This window comes from Oncorhynchus nerka, linkage group LG27, assembly GCF_034236695.1.
Source record: "Oncorhynchus nerka isolate Pitt River linkage group LG27, Oner_Uvic_2.0, whole genome shotgun sequence".
Classification (NCBI taxonomy): Eukaryota; Metazoa; Chordata; class Actinopteri; order Salmoniformes; family Salmonidae; genus Oncorhynchus; species Oncorhynchus nerka.
Window position 1 is genome coordinate 49,627,889 of NC_088422.1, and position 25,939 is coordinate 49,653,827.

The 25,939-nt window shown below is 42.6% G+C and overlaps 1 protein-coding gene across 26 annotated transcripts in view; it reads right to left on the reverse strand.

The window, feature by feature from the left end:
- The window catches only part of camk2b1 (calcium/calmodulin-dependent protein kinase (CaM kinase) II beta 1), an 89,645-nt gene that overhangs the window by 58,507 nt on the left and 5,199 nt on the right, over positions 1-25,939 (reverse strand). For all 26 annotated transcript variants that reach the window (XM_065011753.1, XM_065011732.1, XM_065011735.1 and 23 more), the window contains exon 2: positions 18,738-18,832. In XM_065011753.1, the coding sequence (XP_064867825.1) occupies positions 18,738-18,832 (95 nt within the window). The remainder of the gene's footprint in view (positions 1-18,737; positions 18,833-25,939) is intronic.

Sequence of the window (25,939 nt, forward strand, 5' to 3'; positions counted from 1 at the left end):
CCAAAAGATATGGGAGTTTTTCAAAATTGGATTTGTTTTCGAATTCTTTGTGGATCTGTGTAATCTGGGGGAAATATGTCTCTCTATATCTATGGAGGTGATCCAGTCGTTCTTTCTAAATGTTCTATTGCCATACTGGCTGGCAACGTTCTTATTCCTTGCTTGCTAGATAGCCAACTACGGCTAACCTACAGTTACTTCAAACAGTACAGCCAGAACAACAACAAAGTAGCTGCATTTGCATTTGTTTAAGCTGTTTTCAAGTGACATTTAACAATGAGCTAATGACGCACAATTTTACCTGGCATAGAAAATGCTCTCTCGTCAGGACACTATTGTTCAGAGGAGCTAGCCAACAGCACAGCTAGCTAACACGATCACTTCAAACGGAAGCTGAAAATACTGCCAACCAGCTGCAATTTGTTTCGTTTGACCTGTTTTCTATTGATATTTCTTTCTGTATATCCATAAAGATTATGCTGATTTTGACTGGCTGAGAAAAGATGCCTGCCTGCCAGTATGGCTCATCCTGACTCCCGACACGTTCATTACTATGCGACAGCTGGAGATTGAATTTGTATATTGAAGCAATGTTGCAAATGTTTGAGGGACAGACATCAAGGTCGACACAAATCTCCACTGTTGAAAACTAAATGTTAGTCTAAAAGAAATCTGAGATAATGTCTAGATGCTTTTTATAGTGGAGATCAAATGTATAAATTGCCTGTCAGCTGATAAAACAGTGGATTGCACAGTCAGACGGAACAAAGTAAATGGGCATATGACCATGTCACAGATTAAGCCGGTGGCAATATGTGGTGGAATAGACACCAATCAGCATTCAGGATTAGACCCACCCCACCCATTGTATAATATTTGGATAGTCATTTTGATTGGAGGATAGCTGTGAGGGTTATCGAATCAGGATCAACTCCTCTGTTCTCCTGAGGCCATTAATGATAGAATGTTCATACTTGAAGATGACAGAAAGGCCAGTGTCTTTGGAAATTACAAAGAATGGAATGTTAGCTAAAGAGACTGGTACTCAGGCTCTCTGCTGTAAACGAAGAAGCTTGAGCTTCACATTTTTTTATTTAACCATTATTTAACCAAGCCAGTTATGAACAAATTCTTATTTACACCGGCCAAACCATAATCCGGATGACACTGGGCCAATTGTGCACTGCCCTATGGGACTCCCAGTCACGGCACGGTGTTATACAGCCCGGGATTGAACCAGGGTCTGTAGTGATGCCTCTAGCACAGAGATGCAGTGCCTTAGACCACTGCGCCACTCAAGAGCCCATAAATCTAGCCAGTTACCTAACAAGTTAGCAAACCAAATGCAAAGCTGGAGCCCTGAGCTGGATATCATTTATTTGACACATCTTACATTTTTATAGTTATACTTAATGTACAGCTATAAGCAGTGACATAGCATGCACCCCGCAGCCCCCAACCACCCCAAATAAGAAACGGTATTGAAAATCATACCGTCTGTATTTCGAATCCCAGTGTTCTTTCACCTCAAGGTGAACTCCACACAATTGGCTGGCCTCCTGGCCCTCATTTGAATATTAAGCAACACCCCCCTCTCACTGTCCAACAGTCTATCACATTCAAAACCTATTCAAATTGGAACAGTCACTTAGCAATAGGTCACACATATAAGGTGTATCTCAATAATCAGAAATCAAATCTAATTTTATTGGTCACATACACATGGTTAGCAGATGTTAATGCCAGTGTAGCGAAATGCTTGTGCTTCTAGTTCCAACCATGCAGTATCTAACAAGTAATCTAACAATTTCACAACAACTACCTTATACACACAAGTGTAAAGGAATGAATAAGAATATGTACATATAAATATATGGATGAGCAATGGCCGTGCGGCATAGGCAAGATGCAGTAGATGGTATAGAGTACAGTATATACATAAAAATGAGTAATGTAGGGTATGTAAACATTATATAAAGTTCCATTGTTTAAAGTGACTAGTGATACATTTATTACATCCCATTTTTAATTATTGAAGTGGCTAGAGATTTGAGTCAGTATGTTGGCAGCAGCCACTCATTGTTAGTGATGGCTGTTTACAGTCTGATGGCCTTGAGATAGAATCTGTTTTTCAGCCTCCCAGCCTTGATGCACCTGTACTGACCTCGCCTTCTGGATGATAGCGGGGTGAACAAGCAGTGGTTGTTGTGGTTGTTGTCCTTGATGATCTTTTTGACCTTCCTGTGACATCGGGTGGTGTAGGTGTCCTAGAGGGCAGGTAGTTTGCCGGTGATGCATTGTGCAGACCTCACTACCCTCTGGAGAGCCTTACGGTTTTGGGCGGAGCAGTTGCCGTACCAGGCGGTGAAACAGCCCGACAGGATGCTCTCGATTGTGCATCTGTAAAAGTTTGTAAGTGTTTTCGGTGACAAGCCAAATTTCTTCAGCCTCTTGAGGTCGCTGTTGCGCCTTCTTCACCACACTGTCTGATGTGTACGCCAAGGAACTTTAAACTTTAAACTTTCCACCTTCTCCACTACTGTCCCGTCAATGTGGATAGGGGGGTGATCCCTCTGCTGTTTCCTGAAGTCCACGATCATCTCTTTTGTTTTGTTGACATTGAGTGTGAGGTTATTTTTCTGACACCACACTCAGAGGGACCTCACCTCCTCCTTGTAGGCCGTCTCGTCGTTGTTGGTAAATCAAGCCTACCACTGTAGTGTCGTCTGCAAACTTGATGATTGAGTTGGAGGAGTGCATGACCACGCAGTCATGGGTAAACAGGGAGTACAGGAGAGGGCTGAGAATGCACCCTTGTGGGGCCCCAGTGTTGAGGATCAGCGGGGTGGAGATGTTGTTTCCTACCCTCACCACCTGGAGGCGGCCCATCAGAAAGTCCAGGACCCAGTTGCACAGGGCGGGGTCGAGACCCAGGGTCTCAAGCTTAATGACGAGTTTGGAGGGTACTATGGTGTTAAATTCTGAGCTGTAATCGATGAACAGCATTCTTACATAGAACAGGGCTCCGGGCAGCCGAGCGGAAATGGAGGAAAACTCGCCTCCCTGCGGACCTGACATCCTTTCACTCCCTCCTCTCTACATTTTCCTCTTCTCTCTCTGCTGCTAAAGCCACTTTCTACCACTCTAAATTCCAAGCATCTGCCTCTAACCCTAGGAAGCTCTTTGCAACCTTCTCCTCCCTCCTGAATCCTCCTCCCCCCCCCCCCCCCCTCCTCCCTCTCTGCAGATGACTTCGTCAACCATTTTGAAAAGAAGGTCGACGACATCCGATCCTCGTTTGCTAAGTCAAACGACACCGCTGGTTCTGCTCACACTGCCCTACCCTGTGCTCTGACCTCTTTCTCCCCTCTCTCTCCAGATGAAATCTCGCGTCTTGTGACGGCCGGCCGCCCAACAACCTGCCCGCTTGACCCTATCCCCTCCTCTCTTCTCCAGACCATTTCCGGAGACCTTCTCCCTTACCTCACCTCGCTCATCAACTCATCCCTGACCGCTGGCTACGTCCCTTCCGTCTTCAAGAGAGCGAGAGTTGCACCCCTTCTGAAAAAACCTACACTCGATCCCTCCGATGTCAACAACTACAGACCAGTATCCCTTCTTTCTTTTCTCTCCAAAACTCTTGAACGTGCCGTCCTTGGCCAGCTCTCCCGCTATCTCTCTCAGAATGACCTTCTTGATCCAAATCAGTCAGGTTTCAAGACTAGTCATTCAACTGAGACTGCTCTTCTCTGTATCACGGAGGCGCTCCGCACTGCTAAAGCTAACTCTCTCTCCTCTGCTCTCATCCTTCTAGACCTATCGGCTGCCTTCGATACTGTGAACCATCAGATCCTCCTCTCCACCCTCTCTGAGTTGGGCATCTCCGGCGTGGCCCACGCTTGGATTGCGTCCTACCTGACAGGTCGCTCCTACCAGGTGGCGTGGCGAGAATCCGTCTCCACACCACAGGCTCTCACCACTGGTGTCCCCCAGGGCTCTGTTCTAGGCCCTCTCCTATTCTCGCTATACACCAAGTCACTTGGCTCTGTCATAACCTCACATGGTCTCTCCTATCATTGCTATGCAGACGACACACAATTAATCTTCTCCTTTCCCCCTTCTGATGACCAGGTGGCGAATCGCATCTCTGCATGTCTGGCAGACATATCCGTGTGGATGACGGATCACCACCTCAAGCTGAACCTCGGCAAGACGGAGCTGCTCTTCCTCCCGGGGAAGGACTGCCCGTTCCATGATCTCGCCATCACGGTTGACAACTCCATTGTGTCCTCCTCCCAGAGCGCTAAGAACCTTGGCGTGATCCTGGACAACACCCTGTCGTTCTCAACTAACATCAAGGCGGTGGCCCGTTCCTGTAGGTTCATGCTCTACAACATCCGCAGAGTACGACCCTGCCTCACACAGGAAGCGGCGCAGGTCCTAATCCAGGCACTTGTCATCTCCCGTCTGGATTACTGCAACTCGCTGTTGGCTGGGCTCCCTGCCTGTGCCATTAAACCCTACAACTCATCCAGAACGCCGCAGCCCGTCTGGTGTTCAACCTTCCCAAGTTCTCTCACGTCACCCCGCTCCTCCGCTCCCTCCACTGGCTTCCAGTTGAAGCTCGCATCCGCTACAAGACCATGGTGCTTGCCTACGGAGCTGTGAGGGGAACGGCACCTCAGTACCTCCAGGCTCTGATCAGGCCCTACACCCAAACAAGGGCACTGCGTTCATCCACCTCTGGCCTGCTCGCCTCCCTACCACTGAGGAAGTACAGTTCCCGCTCAGCCCAGTCAAAACTGTTCGCTGCTCTGGCCCCCCAATGGTGGAACAAACTCCCTCACGACGCCAGGACAGCGGAGTCAATCACCACCTTCCGGAGACACCTGAAACCCCACCTCTTTAAGGAATACCTAGGATAGGATAAAGTAATCCCTCTCACCCCCCCTCCCCCTGAAAAGATTTAGATGCACTACTGTTCCACTGGAGGTCATAAGGTGAATGCACCAATTTGTAAGTCGCTCTGGATAAGAGCGTCTGCTAAATGACTTAAATGACTTAAATGGTATTCCTCTTGTCCAGATGGGTTAGGGAGTGTGCAGTGTGATTGCGATTACATCGTCTGTGGACCTATTGGGGCGGTAAGCGAATTGGAGTGGGTCTAGGGTGTCAGGTAGGGCGGAGGTGATATGATCCTTGACTAGTCTCTCAAAGCACTTCATGATGACGGAAGTGAGTGCTACGGTGCGATAGTCGTTTAGCTCAGTTACCTTTCTTGGGAACAGGAACAATGGTGGCCCTCTTGAAACATGTGGGAACAGCAGACTGGGATAGGGATTGATTGAATATGTCCGTAGACACACCAGCCAGCTGGTCTGCGCATGCTCTGAGGACATGTCTAGGGATGCCGTCTGGGCCTGCAGCCTTGCGAGGGTTAACACATTTAAATGTTTTACTCAAGTTGGCTGCGGTGAAGGAGAGCCCGCAGTTTTTGGTAGCGGACTGTGTCAGTGGCAATGTATTGTCCTCAAAGCGAGCAAAGAAGTTGTTTAGTTTGTCTGGGAGCAAGACGCCAGTGTCCACGACGGGGCAGGTTTTCTTTTTGTAATCTGTGATTGACTATAGACCCTGCCACATATGTCTTGTGTCTGAGCCGTTGAATTGCGACTCTACTTTGTCTCTATACTGACGCTTAGCTTGTTTGATTGCCTTGCGGAGCGAATAGCTGCAAATAGCTGTATTCGGTCATGTTTCCGGTCGCCTTGCCATGATTAAAAGCAGTGGTTCAGATTGGTCGGACCAGCGTTGAACAGACCTGAGCACGGGCATTTCCTGTTTTAGTTTCGGTCTCTCTCTTGTCTCCTTTCCTTCATCCTAATTGGAGTGAAAACACTGGACAGGTGAAAACACGTGTAGGCTGGTGGTGTAGGCAACCACCATATCAAATCAGTGCAGATGAAGGAAAACAGAAGAGGAGAGTATTAGATTATTGAGATGCATCCAATAGTTTCTGAGATGAAGAGAGTTGAGACTGCTGAGATGTACCCAAAAGCTTCTCCATCGACAAGCAACAAGCCAACCAAAGACAGCCAGCACTTGTAAATAAAGTTATTTTTATTTATTATATAACAGCTGTCTTTTTCTTTCTAGCTGGTCTTTGCCAATAGCAAAGCCTCTTCACATAAGCGCTGCTAAAATACAACTGCACTGTGTACCTACTACTCACTGCCCACTTCCACTCAGACAGGGAAGATCTTATTTAGTCTTTTACCACCTTCTGTCAATCGATGAAAGCTAAACCTGTAGCAGACAGACATTGACTCAAACTGCTTGTTCAATCAATAGACAGATCTGGTCTCATAATAGTCCATGTTTTACTCCAAAATGGCCCATACAGATGTAGGATCTTAATTTTAGCCAGTTTTCTACAGCAGGAAAATAATCCTGCAGCAACAGGAAATGTGATTTATTATGTGTATTATAATTTAATTTAAGGAGTTTTCTTTAGGGGGTGGTGGATTTTTTGTTCGGGCAAATCAAGCCTGACATTTTGCATTTCCTGCTATGCAGAAAAATTCTCAGCAACAAAAGAGTGATCAAATTAAGATCCCACATCTGTAGGCCACAGATAGAGATACTTGTTAGGAAACCAGCTACCTAAATCCCGATATACTGAGGACCACAGGATTACCAATACATTATACAATTATTTATGTGTGCTATGTGTGTTACTACAGCAGGTGTTTGTGTGTAGACATTAGGGATGCAACGGTACACAGTATTTACATTTACATTTAAGTCATTTAGCAGACGCTCTTATCTAGAGCGACTTACAAATTGGTGCGTTCACCTTAAGACATCCAGTGGAACAGCCACTTTACAATAGTGCATCTAAATCTTTTAAGGGGGGTGAGAAGGATTACTTTATCCTATCCTAGGTATTCCTGAAAGAGGTGGGGTTTCAGGTGTCTCCGGAAGGTGGTGATTGACTCCGCTGTCCTGGCGTCGTGAGGGAGTTTGTTCCACCATTGGGGGGCCAGAGCAGCGAACAGTTTTGACTGGGCTGCGCGGGAACTGTACTTCCTCAGTGGTAGGGAGGCGAGCAGGCCAGAGGTGGATGAACGCAGTGCCCTTGTTTGGGTGTAGGGCCTGATCAGAGCCTGGAGGTACTGAGGTGCCGTTCCCCTCACAGCTCCGTAGGCAAGCACCATGGTCTTGTAGCGGATGCGAGCTTCAACTGGAAGCCAGTGGAGAGAGCGGAGGAGCGGGGTGACGTGAGAGAACTTGGGAAGGTTGAACACCAGACGGGCTGCGGCGTTCTGGATGAGTTGTAGGGGTTTAATGGCACAGGCAGGGAGCCCAGCCAACAGCGAGTTGCAGTAATCCAGACGGGAGATGACAAGTGCCTGGATTAGGACCTGCGCTGCTTCCTGTGTGAGGCAGGGTCGTACTCTGCGGATGTTGTAGAGCATGAACCTACAAGAACGGGCCACCGCCTTGATGTTAGTTGAGAACGACAGGGTGTTGTCCAGGATCACGCCAAGGTTCTTAGCGCTCTGGGAGGATGTTTGACAGTATGTTGTCGAACCGTTCGGTACGCCCCCTATGGTTCAATACGCACACATGAACCGCAGAATTAAGAAATGCCTGTCATTTTCCTAGAATTTCCGAAACTTGTTTATTGCGCTGCAGACTACACGCACGTTGTACATTCAGATCCACAGAACCATACATGCAGCTTGTGAACAGGTTTGGCAGGCCACTGCTTGAGGCCCCAGGCCATTAGGGGTCTCCTGAGGGCTGACAAACTTTACTCCACAGCAATGTCTCAAAATGTGGCAACTGCAGTGAGCGCAACCCCCTCCCCCTTAAACAACCAATGGAAGATTTGCAATGACATTTCAGTAGGAAACTTCTCTAAAGGGGCCCCATGAAGAGAAGGGAAACTAAAAACAAATATTCTCTCAGCTCAGCTCCAACATGACAATTGTGAGCGCTAGCGAGACAGAGAGAAGCAAAATTGAAGAGGCACCGCCGTCTTTCAAACCCGCTATGTGGGAACATTTTGGATTCAGCGTTCAATACGATGACGAGGGTAAGAAGACCGTAAACAAACAAAGTACAGTCTGCGAGCATTGCTTTGCCACTGTCGGCTACTCGAGTGGAAACACTTCTAACATGATGTGTCATTTACGTCGCCATCACCCAGCCGTATCCCTTGCAGGTGGAGCTGGAGCAAGGAGAGTCCACCCGTTAGCAAAAAAACAACAATCACTCGCTGCTGCCTTCCAACAACAATTTGCGACAAATTCAGAAAAACATAAAGAAATAACGAAAGCAGTGGGAGTATTCATAGCCAAAGATTTGCAGCCCTATTCGGCGATGAAATAAATTGAGCCGCGTTACAATGTCCCCTCCAGCACACATGTCAGCACCAAAATAATTCCCACACTCTATGAAACATCACGGAGATACATTGAAAACAAATTGACACAGACACCCTATCTAGCTCTCTCCACTGATAGTTGGACCTCCAGAGCAACTCAAAGCTACCTCACTGTGACGGTTCGCTATGTACGGGAAGCTACCTCACTGTGACGGTTCACTATGTACTGGATGCTACCTCACTGTGACGGTTCACTATGTACTGGATTAGGAGATGAAGAGCTACGTGTTGAAAAACTCGTCCCCTGTATGAGAGTCATACAAGCACACACTTTTCTTCAATATAAAGATACCGAAATCGGGCCATGGCCCACAAACCGTGATACATACTGAACCGTGGGCCCACTGTTGTACCGTTGCATCCCTAGTAGACATACAGTAAAATGTCAGACGAATGTCACATTCAGGATGGGTTTGTCTTTGGACTCACAGTACATTGAGAGTGTGGGTTAGGTGTGCTGGGCAGGGTCAAGATTTCCACACCAACAAACCAAATACCATAGCGAGCTGAATTTTATATGAACCGTGTGTATTTAGGTTAAACTACGGTCAACCGTAAGCTAGGCTCTTCCAGTACATCTCTGCCTCTCTGTCACCATAGTAGCTGTAGCTGTTTTCTGTTTTGCCGTGAAGCAGCTAGCCTATATCCACCCAGCCTTCCCTTTCTGTGATGCAGCAGAGTAAATAAGAGATGAGAGGAGAGGGAGAGGAGGAGAGAAGGAGGTGGAGGACGGGTCCTGAGGGGATGGAGGGGGAGAAGAGACCATGAGCAATGTGTTCACTGGGTGAGAAAAATCCACAGAAACGACCTCGCTGCTGCCCAAAAACCCCACAGCGATCGATGAACTCCACTCTGTGCGTGTGTGTGTTCATGCGTACATGCGCATGTGAGAGTGAATGAGAGCAAGACAGAAAGTGTGACTTTGCCCTTGTGTGCATACATTTGTGTGTGTTTCTGTGTGTGGGCATGCATGTCTGATACTGTGAGTAAGTCTATGATATTGAGTATGTGTAAACATTATTTTGGTGCTCTCTGTCTGAGGTTTTTGCATGCTTGAGTGTGGGAGGGAAGACTGAATATCTGCGACTCATCATGTCACTGAGGAAAGGAGAAGAAAGAGGAGAAGACTATGTTATGGCATGACTGCAACAATAAAGGAATACATTAAACACACGCACTTGTATCAAACACATCACCACATCTCATATTCCACCAGATTGACATGGGTTTCAAGGAATACCAAACCAAAATATGACCACTTGTCATTTTCATTATGCCAAGACACAATAGCCATAAGAAGCATATGGGGAGATGATACAATTTGGCCATTTTCTCCCAGTCAGTCATTTTACACCCAGATAATGACATAAATAGGCCTAAGTACAGGTCATCCTACTACAACTGTATTGCAGGTGATTCTGAAACAGCACACACACCACCCTCACGCACACTTTCTCCCTCATCACCAATCTCTATCATCTCCTAAACAGTGTCTCATATTCCCATTGAGAATATATTGGCCCAATAGCTGACCTCCTGCAACACTGTCCAGTCTTCACATCAATAAACAAGCTCTCGGATTGGCTGCGGGCTGTGCCAACAGCCCCACCCCACTACCCCTGACATGTGGCAGCTGACATTAGCTGTTCGTCTGCTGGACTGGACAGTTTAAACCAAGGGTTGTAAGTGAAATTATTTTCCAATTGTTTCGTTCTGAACAGAAACACTATTCTTTTCATTCCATTCAACTGTTCCGACCAGAAAAATACAATTCTGAACTCGTTCGACCCCCCAAAAAGTACTATATTGTTATATATTGGTATATATTGTTCCTTTCTGTTCCTTTTTAACCTGTGAAATCATTATTGTTTTAAACATTGAGCTCATTACATTACTTCACCAATCAGCGCAGATAGAGCAGGAAAGCTAGTTCTTTACATGCGTGATGGACAGACAAGAGTAACCTATGGTGCAAGATGGGACTGACATTTTGTGGGTGGGAAGAGAGCGAGAGAGGTTTGAGGAGGCCTGAAGCGCTGGGCATCTTGTTATGACATCTGAATTAGGTCCACAGAATTACAGTGCAAATATTTTCAGCTTGCAGACAGACATTGGAATAAGTTTCTGAGTGACAGAATAAATGATCTATTAATTCGGTCTCTTCGCAGCTAAATCTACAGATCTGATTGTTGTATGCCCCATATTATATAAATATATTTTATATTGGCGGCAACAATTCTATATAATAATTTAAATTGAAAAACTCTAAGTGTTGAATCAAGTGTAGTTTTTTTGTACCAGTTCATAAACCAAATGCCATGGAATTGGTACATCGAAAATCTCTTCCCATTTATTTTGCAACCTGTATGGCACAGCTGTCAATATTACACCTGCATTGCTTGCTGTTTGGGGTTTTAGGCTGGGTTTCTGTACAGCACTTTGAGATATCAGCTGATGTACGAAGGGCTATATAAATAAATGTGATTTGATTTGATTATGTCCTCAAATGAAACTGGTATATGTTTCTATTTATGCCAGTTCCTTTCAGCCAATTTGTATCTTTAATATATGACAGGCAAACAAGTTCCCTACCTTCTCCCTTTTCCATTTGCCACCTTCATTTTTGTGGTAGTGCTGCAATCAGATGGTTGTAAGTTTAGATTGAACAGATATTCCTATATATTTTCGATAACTGCAAATGTGACATAAAACTCCTCGATTTCTATTCATAATATCACTAACAAATATAATACTTTTTTTGTCCATTTTTTTTATTAATCAGTATATTTGAGTTTAACTATAACATTTGTTCTATCTTTTCTGTAGGATAAAACTGAAATTGTAAAAAGCTTTGTATGGCTTGTTTTAGAAAGGGCGATACTTTAAACAAAATGTAATTTTCAATTAGTCGGAAATGATCAATTGTAATCTGTATGAAGGCAAAAAGGCCATTTTTGAACAAAGAATGAGCCTTTCTTAATAATCTACTGGAGAACCATTTTGGGTTTAAGTATAATTTATGTATGAGTCAAGCTTTTAGTGAGAGGTTTGAAGCTTTAATATTTTAACATGTTAGCCCCCCAAACTCATATTCATTATATAAATAGGCATGTTTAATTTTGTCTGGTTTAGCATTCCAAACCAAATGAAATATTTTTTGCTCATATTATTTAAAAAACAAATGATCTGGAGTAGGCAGTGCCATTCGTAAGTAAGTAAACTGTGATAGGACCAAAGAGTTAATCAATGTGATTTTTCCATAAATAAACAAGTATTTACCTCTCCATGGTTGCAGAACCTTATCTATTTTTGCTAACTTTCTATTGCGATTAATTGTGGTAAGTTAATTTATATTTTTTGAGATGTCATTACCAAGTGCGGCTAATTCACCATCCGCCCATTTTATTGGTAAACTACAAGGTAGTGTAAACACTATTTTTTAACGATCCAATACGTAATATGATACACTTTTCATAATTTGGTTTTAATCCAGAGAGGCTAGAAAAGTGATCAAGACTGTGCAGGGATCCATATTGTGGATTTAAGAAAAAACTAGAGTCACGGCATACATTGAAACTTTAGTTTTTATCTCCTGGATTTCTATCCCCTTGATGTTCTTGTTGGATCTAATTTTAATAGCTAGTATTTCAATGGCCATAAATAGATATGGAGACAACAGACAGCCTTGTTTTACTCCTCTTAAAAGCTCAATACTTTCTGAGAAATAACCATTATTTACCATTACCACTATTTTACATCTGGGGTTGATGTACATAACTTTAACCAATTGTATAAGAGATTCATCAAAATTAAAGTAATCCAGGCATTTATATATAAATTCTAGTCGTCTTTATCAAAAGCCTTTTCAAAATCTGCTATGAAGAGCAGGCCTGGTTTCTTTGATGTTTCATAATGTTCAGTTGTTTCAAGTAATTGTAGAATATTCTATGTTCAGACTTGATTTGCCCCTACAAAAAAATCATCCATCCACATAATAATTCACAGTTCCAGTTGCTGCAGAATTATTTTCCTGCTGTGAGAAACTGGTTCAAATTAAGATACGGCATTTGTAATGTACGACTGAGTTTGTTCTAACCTAATGGTGTCTATGAGAAGAGTTTATGACTGTGACTCATCATGGTATTGGATTGGAAGGCAACCATATTTTCCACCTTACTCATGAATAAGGGAATAAGGGACAGGCCGAATCTTCTACTGTATCCAATACAAGTCGAGTAGGCTAGCATTAGGACTCTCGGTGGGTGGGTGTGTGTGTGTGTGTGTGTCAGATGAGAGTCCCGTGCTAAAGGCATGTAGAAGCACAGACGCATGGCCCCCAGCTTCCAAGTGCCTGGGGTGCCTTCTCTATCTCTATCCCCCCCACCCCCTCACACACATTCATCTGTCAATCTCACTCTCTTTTCCTCGAAATCCTCCTGCTCCATTGCCTATTTCATCATATCTTGCAACATTTGATTTGAACAAAAACATAAATACGATTTGACAAGTCAAAATCATGTTCATGTCCATTTGTTTCACCGAAATGAAATGTATCTTTGAATGGGTAATATGTTGACTAAAGCCCATGTAGTGAAACATCAAGAACAGTAGCCGTGAAGCACCCCCTCATGTGCATTTTACCAGTAGGCCTATGGTCTCATGAGTCTTCTCAAGTACCACCAGGGGTTCTAGTACCGCTGTTTGAGACCACTGATCTAAGCCTGTAGCCTACATCCCCTCAACTCAAATACTAGGACATTGAGGTACAGTAGATACATAACACACAGCTAGCTATCTTCTGCCATATAGGTAGAGAGTATATACACTGTGTACACAAACTATTAAGAACACTTGCTTTTTCCATGACATAGACTGACCAGGTGAATCCAGGCAAAAGCTATGATCCCTTACTGATGTCACCTGTTAAATCCACTTCAAATCAGTGTAAGGGGAGGAGACAGGTTGAGACAATTAAGACATGGATTGTGTATGTGTGCCATTCAGAGGGTGAATGGGCAAGACAAAAGATTTAAGTGCCTTTGAACGGGGTAAGGTGCCAGGCGCACCAGTTTGAATGTGTCAAGAACTGCAACGCTGCTGGGCTTTTCACGCTCAAGAATGGTCCACCACCCAAAGGACATCCAGTCAACTTGACACAATCGTGGGAAGCACTGGAGTCAATATGGGCCAGCATCCCTGTGGAACGCTTTCGACACCTCATAGAGTCCATGCCCTGAGGAATTTAGGCTGTTCTGAGGGTTTTGTACACGCAGTAGTACAATACAGCACAATTAGACATAATGTTTCATTTCTTTTCAAACTACAGTGCATTTAAGCAAGTATTCAGACCCCTTCACTTTATCCACATTTTGTTACATTACAGCCTCATTCTAAAATGGATGAAATTGCCCCCAAATGTACACACAATACATCATAATGACAAAGCAAAAACAGGGTTAGAAATATCACCTTTACATAAGTATTCAGACCCAGTACTTTGTTAAAGCATCGTAGGCAGCAATTACAGCCTCAAGTCTTCTTGGGTATGACGCTACATGCTTGGCACACCTGTATTTGAGGAGTTTCTCCCATTCTTCTCTGCAGATCCTCTCAAGCTCTGTCAGGTTGGATGGGGAGCGTCACTGCACAGCTATTTTCAGGTCTCTCCAGAGATGTTCAATAGGGTTCAAGTCCGGGCTCTGGCTGGGCCACTCAAGAACATTCAGAGACCTGGCCCGAAGCCAATCCTGCGTTCTCTTGACTGTGTGCTAAGGGTCATTGTCCTGTTGGAAGGTGAACCTTCGCCCCAGTCTGAGGTCCTGAGAGGTCTGGAGCAGGTTTTCACCAAGGATCTCTGTACTTTGCTCCATTCCTCTTTCCCTCAATCCTGACAAGTCTCCCAGTCCCTGCCACTGAAAGAAAATCCCACAGCATGATGCTGCCACCACCGTGCTTCACTGTAGGGATGGTATTGGCCAGGTGATAAGCGGTGCCTGGTTTCCTCCAGACATGACGCTTGGCATTCAGGCCAAAGAGTTCAATCTTGGTTTCATCTAACCAGAGAATCTTGCTTCTCATTGGCCTGAGAGTCCTTTAGGTACCTTTTGTCATAGTCTAAACGGGCTGTCATGTGCCTTTTACTGAGGAGTGTTTTCCGTCTGGCCACACTACCATAATGGCCTGATTGGTGGAGTGCTGCAGAGATGGGAGAACCTTGCAGAAGGACAACCATCTCCACAGAGTAACTCTGGAGCTGGCTGATTGACCATCAGGTTCTTGGTCACCTCCCTGACCAAGGCTCTTCTCCCCTGATTGCTCAGTTTGGCAAGGCAGCCAGCTCTAGGAAGTCTTGATGGTTCCGAACTTTTTCCATTTAAGACTGATGGAGGCCACTGTATTCTTAGGGACCTTCAATGTCACAGAAATGTTTTGGTACTCTTCCCCAGATCTGTGTCTCGACAGAATCTTGTTTCGGAGCGCTACGGGCAATTCCTTCGACCTCATGGCTTGGTTTGTGCGCTGACAATCATTGCCAACTGTGGCATCTTATATCGATAGGTATGTGCCTTTCCAAATCATGTCCAATCAATTGAATTTACCACAGGTGGACTCCAATCAAGTGGTATAAACATACCAAGGACAATAAATGGAAACAGGATACACCTGAGCTCAATTTGGAGTCCCATAGCAAAGGGTCTGAATAGTTATGTAAATAAGGTATCTGTTTTTTATTTTTAAAACATTTGCAAAGAAAATTACAAAACTGTTTGGCTTTGTCATTATGGGATTTTGTGTGTATATTGATGAAGATGTTCATTTATTTAATCAATTTTAGAACAAGGTTGTAACGTAACAAAATGTGGAAAAAGTCAATTACTTTCCAAATGCACTGTATATAGAGATGTAGAATCTTAATTTGAGCCAGTTTTCTACAGCAGGAAAATAACCCTGCAGAAACAGGAAATGTGAATTATTATGTTGATTATAATTGACCTTTTCACATGTACCAACAAACGTGTGTGATCATTCTACAGTGGTCCTTGCAGCATACATTCAAACCCGTAAGATAAGAACGCTTATTTAGAACATTCAGTTTCAGTTTCAGCAGTCAGGATTTGAGCTAGCCACACTGTTTTTTCACAGAAACATTTTGCACAAACACAGTCCTTACAAAGTTATGTCCTGAATGCGACCAGTTTATTTTTGGATGCAATGTTCATTCATTCACAGACGTAGCGACAGCACACACAATCAACCAAACCGGAAAATGTAGGCAACATGAGTCCTAGTGCTAGTGCTAACTGAAGAAAGATTGATGTATTTAGATAACTCTCGGCTGTCAGAAACCACAATATGAATTAGCTAATAGCAATTACTATTTGCAATTCATCACATCATGGGTGAGCTTACCATTGATCTAAATAATTGAGTAAAACACTTTCTAGTAATCAAAAGTAATCCAGTGGTTCCTCCTTTAAAAGTTGCAAGCTTACACCGCGGGACTTAGAGGTACCCAGTGTCACGGCTTCATTGCTCCAGACCACCACAAGGGGGAGGTAGAGCACTCAATATGCATTTGGGTCCCAATATTTTTACATGGCCAATCATATTGAGTGGTTCCAATGACGAATTTGACTCCAGACACCCATCCGTGGTGACTTTCTTCAGCAAAGATGGCTGACAAAACACTATTGGGGAAGCAAATGTAAGTAGTTATAACGTCATAACGAGTCAAGCAAAACATTTACAACTGAGAGGAAAATGTTAGTTCATGTAGAGACCAACGATTGTGTATATTTTTTGGTCATAAAGTAAATTACGAAAATTACTATTTAGCGATATCAGTCATATCCAATACCAGGTGTATCAAATTTCATTATTTGAACGATGCTGTGCCTTCATGTATGTATTACAATTATACACTTCAACAGTATTTACCACTCTTGCTCCTGGGACATCAATGATTACACATTGTAACTATGCAATAGACTAGAAACCTGATTTAAGTAAAGGCTGATTTGTAATTCATATATACAGAATAAAAAACAGTACATCCTGCCAGCACGCCCACAAGCGTGCTGAATGACGAGTGGAAAAGAGCGAAGAACGAGATGGGAGTAACAATCCAGTATATTTTCTCTGAGACCGGCATAATAATGTAATGAAACAAGCAGGAAGCAGGTTTTGAACCCTCAACATTCTAGATCTATGTCCAGCAAGCTATCGATTGTGCCCAAATGTATTAATTGGGGTTGGGGCCAATTGTGGCTAAAAACACTTTGTCAATTGGAATCTTTAACATGTGGAAAAAGTGTTATTATTAGTTTTTCACAAGCATAGCAGGATAGGCTATTAGCTGAAAAATAGACCTTTACTAAAGAATTGTCTAATAGCCAAGCTAGGTATGACCCCCCCCCCCCTCCCCAATTTGAGCTACAGTTGAAGTCGGAAGTCACTAAAAATCATTTTTCAACCACTCCATACATTTCTTGTTATCCAACTATAGTGTTGGCAAGTCAGTTTGGACATCTACTGTGTGCATGACACAAGTAATTTTTCCAACAATTGTTTACAGATAGATTATTTCATTTATAATTCACTGTATCACAATTCCAGTGGGTCAGAAGTTAACATACACTAAGTTGACGATGCCTTTAAGAACAAATTCCTATTACAAGGACATCCTACTCCTTCATCGTGCCCTGCGGGGATTCTTTAGCTAAATAGCCCAGTATTGTACAGCCGACCGTCACGTTGTACAGCACCATATTTTCCATTCCAGCAAGTACCAGTCAAAAGTTTGGACATACCTACTCATTCCAGGATTGTTCTATATTTCTACTATTTTCTACATTGTAGAATAATAGTGAAGACATCAAAACTATGAAATAACAGATATGGAATCAGTTAAGAACAAATTCTTATTTACAAATTCTTATCTACTCCTTTGACAAGTTGACAAGTTGAAACATAGCCTGGTCCTGCTGTTTTGACTTTCTCTCTCTCCCCCTTTTTCTCTGCCCTGATTAAAACTTCTGGTGTGTAACAGTCTCATCAAGTCAATCTGCGTGACTAGTGTTAGCCGGGGCCTTATGGTAATGCAGGCAGGATAATCTGGTCATGGCAGTAATGTCATTACATTCACTAATGTGTCCCTAGATCCCCAGGCCGACTACGAGGAAGGACAGACAGCCAGAGCCTTCACAACAAACTGTTGCCTAAAATGATTGGAGATAAACAAGTCCTTGTATCTTCAATTCAGCTACTGTATAGACAACAACCTGGAAATGAATACCAAAAAGATTCCAAATCAAACTAAATCATTTGTATCAAAATAGATCTATGACATCTGATCATCCTGAGGCAACACAACCATTTAAAATGGACAAAAAAAAATTGTCAAGCTGAGTGGGGGTCAGCCATTTTAATTCCCAAAGTCAAAAGTGGAATTGACCCCAACGACTCAGATTCAAGTCCCTGTTGTGTCATTCTAAAACTAGTCCGACAGTTGCCACCAAACAAAGAGAGAGAGAGAGAGCTAACACCGTCCTCTTCAAGTTCCAGGAGGATCCCCTCCACTAAAACCTGTTGAAATGTTTGTTCACCACAATTACAACTAGCCCTCATCTGTCTGGCTGTCAGACCTGGGTTCAAATACTATTTAAAATCAATTCATATACTTTAGCTGTGCTTGACTGAGTTTGCCTGGTGCAATGGAACCAATTAAATAGTTGTAGAAGAACACTGCAAACTCCGCACCAAAGGCAGGCTCATGCAAATGCTAAAAGTATTTGAAAGATTTCAAATAGTATTTGAACCCGGGTCTGCTGACACCTGGCGGGGCAGAGCCGCCTTAGGGCTCCAGTTACGAGGCAGAGAGGGCAGCAGGAGATTTACACTGTGCAGCTGGAGGCATGAAACACACCCTGCAGTCATTGTGGACCTAGAGGCCCTGAGTGGATCTCATGGCCATGGCATTTGGCCTTGGCTTTTTCTAAAACAGTTACCCGACACGTGTGATACTGATTAACATTACGACGAGTGGCAAATACGAGTGGGAAATACAGGCCATTGCTTTTTCATGACAATATACAGTATACTGTACGATACGTCTTTTTAATGCTGATGAATATAAGGTGTTTGTAAATAGTATTAATAATAGGGGTCCCCCAAGGTTGACCAACCCTGGATCATGGCCTATTCAGATGGTTCATGGATAGTAGGATACAACAGTGCAACCTAAATGTAAACATTAAAAAAAGATAGCACAGAGCTTAAAATTGCTTACCTCTTGCAGATAGCTTTTTGGTGTTGATTATTTTGGCGGCATATTCCTGTCCAGTACACAGCTTGACACATCTGCGCACCACTGAAAAGGCTCCCCTGTAAACAAAGAGAAAAGGAACAGAACATCCGGTCAGAAATATTATGATTAGATTAAGCTAATCATGTAAACTTTAATTAACTAGGAAGTCGGGGCACCACGTAAAGTTTTTATAGTCTCTATTTCCCGAATCGACTCTTCAGATATTTTTTATATCTTATCGAGTACAGTCTTCTATTAATTATTATTAATCTTTACCTCATTAGTCTCATTCCAAATGTAGTAACATTCTTGGTTATCTGTACGAATCTTAGTTTCCATAATGAATCAGCAATATACAAATTGGCTTAATTATTTATTTACTAATTAACTAAATAATCACAGAAATGCATCACAAACAAACAGTAGATATTAGTTACTAACAATGATAGAAAAGCCCGTAGTGGGCTAAGCCGATATGACGGCTTGGTAGTCAAAGGAAATGGGTGGGGACTGAGAAAGAGCGGGGAAAACAAAATTGATTCACTACACAAAGTTTATAATTATATTTATTGAAATGCTAATCCTTTGTACATGAACGGCCGCTCATTTGAGAATAATTGCAATGTATATATATTTACGCCCGTCTGTCGATGTTGTCTTCTCTGTTGAAATCCTCGATCGTCCTGTAGGGTTCATCAGTCTCTGGTTAACTTTCCCAGAAGACACAATGTATTTCGTGACTGTAGATGGTTAGAATGGATGCTTCAGAGTACCATTCAGAAATGTTCTCATAGAACAGATGCTTCATCGGTTGTCTCTATTCTCGTTCTAGACGTACATAATGTCTAGCTGCAGACTAGTAATTATACATCTAAGATTTTCTCTTATTCTGTAGTGATCTATAGTCTCAGAGATTAACCATTTCCAGCTGTGTAGCCAAAGCTCCACGTGGTATGGTCTTGTCCTTTGGTAGATTTGTAGTGCCAACTATTTCAACATGTCGCATCAGCTGCATGTTTTCTACTCTGGTGCAAATTTCTTCAGGAGAGGGTTTTATCCTCGGTCAAAGAAGGTGTGGTTCTATGATGCTAATCTGATGTCTGGGCTCACGGGGGTGTGGCCACTGACTAGTTAATCTTTATATGAAAATCCATACTCTCATTTAGAAGGTGAATACCATTACATCTTTTCACAAATAGTTTCATGTTTAATCACATACGTTTCACAATATTTAGATGTAAACCTGACAGCTGGGACATGTACACGTCATAAAACTGTGGAGAGAGAGAGAGAGAGAGAGAGAGAGAGAGAGAGAGAGAGAGAGAATGAGAGAGAGAGAGGAGGGGGGGCTATGATCCTCCCCCCAGGGCACATCATGACAGTGTATAACATTAACATTGCTATGAAGGAGCCATAGTTTCTCTGAATGTTATACAAGGGGTCTTTTCTAATATCATTTTCTGCCAGCACAGCAGTGTGTCTGCCTTCTGTCCTTGGCTGGCGTGCTAATGGTGGTAATAGAATATACTATAAGTCTGAATAATAGGTTCCCCTGAGGTTCCCACCACAAAGTCAGCAAACACTGTCAGATCAGTGTGTGAGTGTGACACGTGAGAAGGTAAAAACACAAAAGCATTTGTGTTGTTTTGTTTGTTGTTGTTTTTTAAACCAAGTATGCCGCTTTTCATGTCAATATTACTGAAGTATGAAAATCCACGTTCAAAAATAATCAGAGCAGTTTAGTTACAAATATTTGCTTTATCAGTTTGAACTAAATCAAACTGTACTAACTGCACCAGTTCACAACATTCCTTTCTCCTTCAAATAAAATGTTATTAGTCACATGAGCCGAATACAACAGTGAAATGCTTACTTACGAGACCCTAACCAACAATGCAGTTTAAAAAAATATGGATAAGAATAAGAAATAAAAGTAACAAGTATTTAAAGAGCAGCAGTAAAATAACAATAGCGAGACTATATACAGTGGTGTACAGGGTCAATGCGTGGGGGCACCGGTTAGTTGAGGTAATATGTACATGTAGGTAGAGTTATTAAAGTGACTATGCATAGATGATAACAACAGAGAATAGCAGCAGTGTAAAAGAGGGGGGGAGGGGCATTGCAAATAGTCTGGGTAGCCATTTGATTAGATGTTCAGGAGTCTTATGGCTTGAGGGTAGAAGCTGTTTAGAAGCCTCTTGGACCTAGACTTGGCGCTCAGGTACCACTTGCTGTGCGGTAGCAGAGAGGACAGTTTGACTAGGGTGGCTGGCGTTTTTGACTATTTTTAGGGCCTTCCTCTGACACCGTATAGAGGTCCTGGATGGCAGGAAGCTTGGCCCCAGTGATGTACTGGGCCGTACGCACTACCCTCTGTCAGACAGTGATGCAACCAGTCAAGATGCTCTTGATGGTGCAGCTGTAGAACTTTTTGAGGATCTGAGGACCCATGCCAAATCTTTTCAGTCTCCTGAGGGGGAATAGGTTTTGTTGTGCCCTCTTCACGACTGTCTTGGTCTGCATGGGCCATGTTAGTTTATTGGTGATGTGGACACCAAGGAACTTGAAGCTCTCAACCTGCTCCACTGCAGCCCCGTCGATGAGAATGGGGGGCGTGCTTGACGTTATCACTGATATTACACCATTTGGAAAATATTACACCGTTGGAAAAGGGAAAGCCAGGGTTAAACTTCAGCTATTCAGAGATGAATATTAACACTTTCACAGACACACACATACACACATTCATGTTGTCACATATTTCAACAAACAATTCAACAACACATCCATAAGGAGGAGCGAGTGAAGCCCACACTCCTTGCATGTCTTCCCTGCCTTGAGCACAGCTGGTTTGTGTGTGCAGGTGGGCTAGGCAGAGCTCCCAGCTACCAGAGTCAATATCTTAACACAGTGCTCTTTATTTTTTCCTGTATCTCTCTGAAGAGACGTTAAAGTGATTTATCTTGTCAGCCGACTGGGGCATGGAGGGGTGGAGGGGGAGGGGGGCCGTGTGGCCTTTCCCCTCCTCTTCTGGGCCACTCGCACCTCGCCCCGCATAGCTGGAATGACTGAAGGCTGCTGGGAAATCAGAAAGCTACACACTCAGTGCATGTAATGGGGCCTGGTAGAGACACATGGACGAGCACACACACACACCCTACATATAATGGAGAGGGACACACTGAGAGACACACTCACACACTGAAATACACACATTTTACTCTTTTTCATTTTTCACACACACACACACACACACACACACACACACACACGCACACACTTATTTGAGACTCACAGACACCACAACCAACAACAACTGCGCCTGGAAAGTACACACTCGGCCAGGTCTCTTTTTGGGAGGCTTAAACACACCACAGAGAGAAACAGCATAGGCCTACGTAGCCTATTCCATAAGACAGTTAGAAAGCTACAAGATAATGGATGTGAATGGGTTTTTTTCTTCTATTTTTTTTATAGTTTGACATCCTGTTTGTAAACTTTGAAAAAAATATCAATCTCAACCGTTTATCTTTTCCAGTGATGAAGACATGGATGTCTCATGATATGGAGAGGTATGCAAAATGGGTGAACTGAATGTTTTGGCATTCAGGTCCAAAATGTCACTTTCTAAGCACTTCTAATATGTATGGAAGGTTTAGTTCAAATCAAAGGGGATGCTGTCAAAAAGGGATTGAATTAAAAGCAACACTACAGTCAAAACTCAAGTAGAAATGATGCGCCAATATTAAAAATCTGTTATACTAAATTAAGTGCACTTCAATATAGTCCACATGGAGAATTCAATTAAATTCAGCATTTTGACATGTCCCTCTGTCAACCCTGTGTCACTTTTAGGAAGAGTTCAGTCAAATGAATCCAAAGATTACTAAATTTCCCCATCATTGTAAAGGCCTAGTGATTTTGCTGTTTCGACAAAGTAATTTCAGAAGATTATTATTTGTATTAATGTGATTAGCGCAAACATTTTACCCCTTTAAAATAACATACCATTCCCACAAGAGAAATTATTCACAGCAGGTTACATCATTTGGAGAAGTGACAATATGCACGTGGAGAGGTATTAGCCCACTAAAAAACACTTAGCACCTCGAGTGATGGAGTAGCCACTATTAATCACGAAAAATGAGTGATGTAGGCGAAAACAGTGGCAGTGATAGCCATGGAGAAGGAGCAGCTTCCAACGAAGAAATTATTGATAAAAAGGGTTAAACTGTTTCAGTCATTTGGAAGTGGTTTGGCTTTTTGAAGTCCGTCAAAAATCAGAGCAATGTTTTGGTGCAAATTGTGCCGTAGAGGGCTGGCTACGAAGTCTGGTAATACGACAAACCTATTTCAACATCTGAAGCAAAATCACTCTTTGGAACATGGAGGAAGTTTGAGTTTGTGCCATGGTATTGAAAGACGTCCCTCAAGCACCAGCCAATCTAGGGATGTTTGCTTGAAGCAGTCAACGTTTATGCACTACAAGCAAACACCGAGAAGACAAAGACATCACAAATTTTATTATGCATTGCATTGCTAAGGACAAGCTACCAATTAGCACAGTCGAAAAGGAAGGTTTCAAGAGGCTTATCAATTTAATTGACCCCAGGTATGTGCTCCCTGGCCGCAAACATGGAACAATTTTCCTTCAAATATAAATGTAAGTGTAGCTCACATAATTTAAAAAAATGAACCTTTATTTAACTAGGCAAGTCAGTTAAGAACAAATTCTTATTTACAATGACGGCCTATCGGGGAACAGTGGGTTAACTGCCTTGTTCAGGGGTAGAACGACATATTTTTACCTTGTCAGCTCAGGCATTCGATCTAGCAACCTTTCGGTTACTGGCCCAACGCTCTAACCACGGATTGTTCAGGCATTCTTGAGTTTGAAGAAGACATACACCTTTTAAACATTATTTGATTAATATCGTGATAATTATCGAATGAAAATATATAGATAGTGATAATTTATTTGCCATATCGCCCAGCCCTAAAACATATAAATAATTCCTAATTTGATGAACACCATGTGGTCCCATGCTCTTCACCACATGAGTAATGGCCGATCTTCACCTAAAACCTCTTATTGTCAACCCTGTTAGAGGCCTAATGGTAACTTTATCAGGTTGACATTATGTTAGTTTAAATTGTACAAGGGATACTTAAAGAAATATTAAGAAAAGAAAAATGTAAATCACAAACATGCGTTTATTAAATAATAGTTGGGAAGTTACATACACCTTTTTCACAATTCCTGACATTTAATCCAAGTAAAAATTCCCTGTCTTAGGTCAGTTAGGATCACCACTTCATTTTAAGAATGTGAAATGTCAGAATAATAGTAGAGAGAATGATTTATTTCAGCTTTTATTTCTTTCATCACGTTCCCAGTGGGTCAGAAGTTTACATACACTCAATTAGTATTTGGTAGCATTGACTTTAAATTGTATAACTTGGGTCAAATATTTTGGGTAGCCTTTCACAAGCTTCCCACAATAAGTTGGATTAAATTTTGGCCCATTCCTCCTGACAGAGCTGGTGTAACGCAATCAGGTTTGTAGGTCTCCTTGCTCGCACATGCTTTTTCAGTTTTGCCCACAAATTTTCCCTGAGATTGAGGTCAGGGCTTTGTGATGGCCACTCCAATACCTTGACTTTGTTGTCAATTTTGGAAGTATGCATGGGGTCATTGTCCATTTGGAAGACACATTTTTGTGACCAAGCTTTAACTTCTTGACTGATGTCTTGAGATGTTGCTTCAATATATCCACATACTTTTCCATCCTCATGATGTAATTATTTTGTGAAGTGCACCAGTCCCTCCTGCAGCAAAGCACCCCCACAACATGATACTGCCACCCCCGTGCTTCACGGCTGGGGTGGTGATCTTCGGATTGCAAGCCTCCCCCTTTTTCCTCCAAACAAAATGATGGTCATTATGGCCAAACAATTATATTTTTGTTTCATCAGACATTTCTCCAAAAAGTACAATCTTTGTCCCAATGTGCAGATGCAAACCGTAATCTGGCTTTTTTATGGCGGTTTTGGAGCAGTGGCTTCTTCCTTGTTGAGCGGCCTTTCAGGTTGTGTCAATATAGGACTCGTTTTACTGTGGATAGAGATACTTTTGTACCTGTTTCCTCCAGCATCTTCACAAGTACATTCATCTCTAGGAGACAGAACGCGTCTCCTTCCTGAGTGGTATGATGGCTGCGTGGTCCCATGGTGTTTATACTTGCGTACTATTGTTTGTACAGATGAACGTGGTACCTTCAGGCATTTGGAAATTGCTCCCAAGGATGAATCAGACTTGTGGAGGTCTACAATTTTTTTCTCCGAGGTCTTGGCTGATTTCTTTTGATTTTCCCATGATAAAAAGCAAAGAGGCACTGAGTTTGAAGGTAGGCCTTAAAATACATTAACAGATACACCTCCAATTAACTCAAATTATGTCAATTAGCCTATCAGAAGCTTCTAAAGCCATGACATAATTTTCTGGAATTTTCCATGCTGTTTAAAGGCACAGTCAACTTAGTGTATGTAAACTTCTGACCCCCTGGAATTGTGATACAGTGATTTATAAGTGAAATAATCTGTCGGTAAACAATTGTTGAAAAACGTACTTATGTCATGCACAAAGTAGATGTCCTAACCGACCTGCCAAAACTATAGTTTGTTAACAAGAAATGTATGGAGTGGTTGAAAAACGAGTTTTAATGACTCCAACCTAAGTGTATGTAAATTTCCGACATCAACTGTAAGTGTCAGTAAGAGGGTATTTATTTTGGACATATATTTTGGTACCGTATAAGTGCAGATCAAATAAAATATTCTTAGTTAACAGGATTTAATGCCTGAGATATTTTTTCTTCTTCTAAGTCTGTAGGCTAAACATATCCACCATGCAACTGAAATGTTGAAGGAAGAGATATTTTGAAGTTAATTTCTTAAACAGTTTGCATGTCCAAAAAGCACCAATTTTGTGGAACGACCCAGCTACAGCAGGCCTACGTAACAACCCACAGCAGCACTACAGTTAGAGCTACGGAAGGCAAGTCTGGTGGTTTACGATTTAGCTTCAACAGTGTAATTGCACGTCCCAAAATAATCCACGGTGCTGGACCTGAGTGAGAAAGGAAAGGAAGCAGCTCCTGTGCTTTATGACAAGGTTTCAG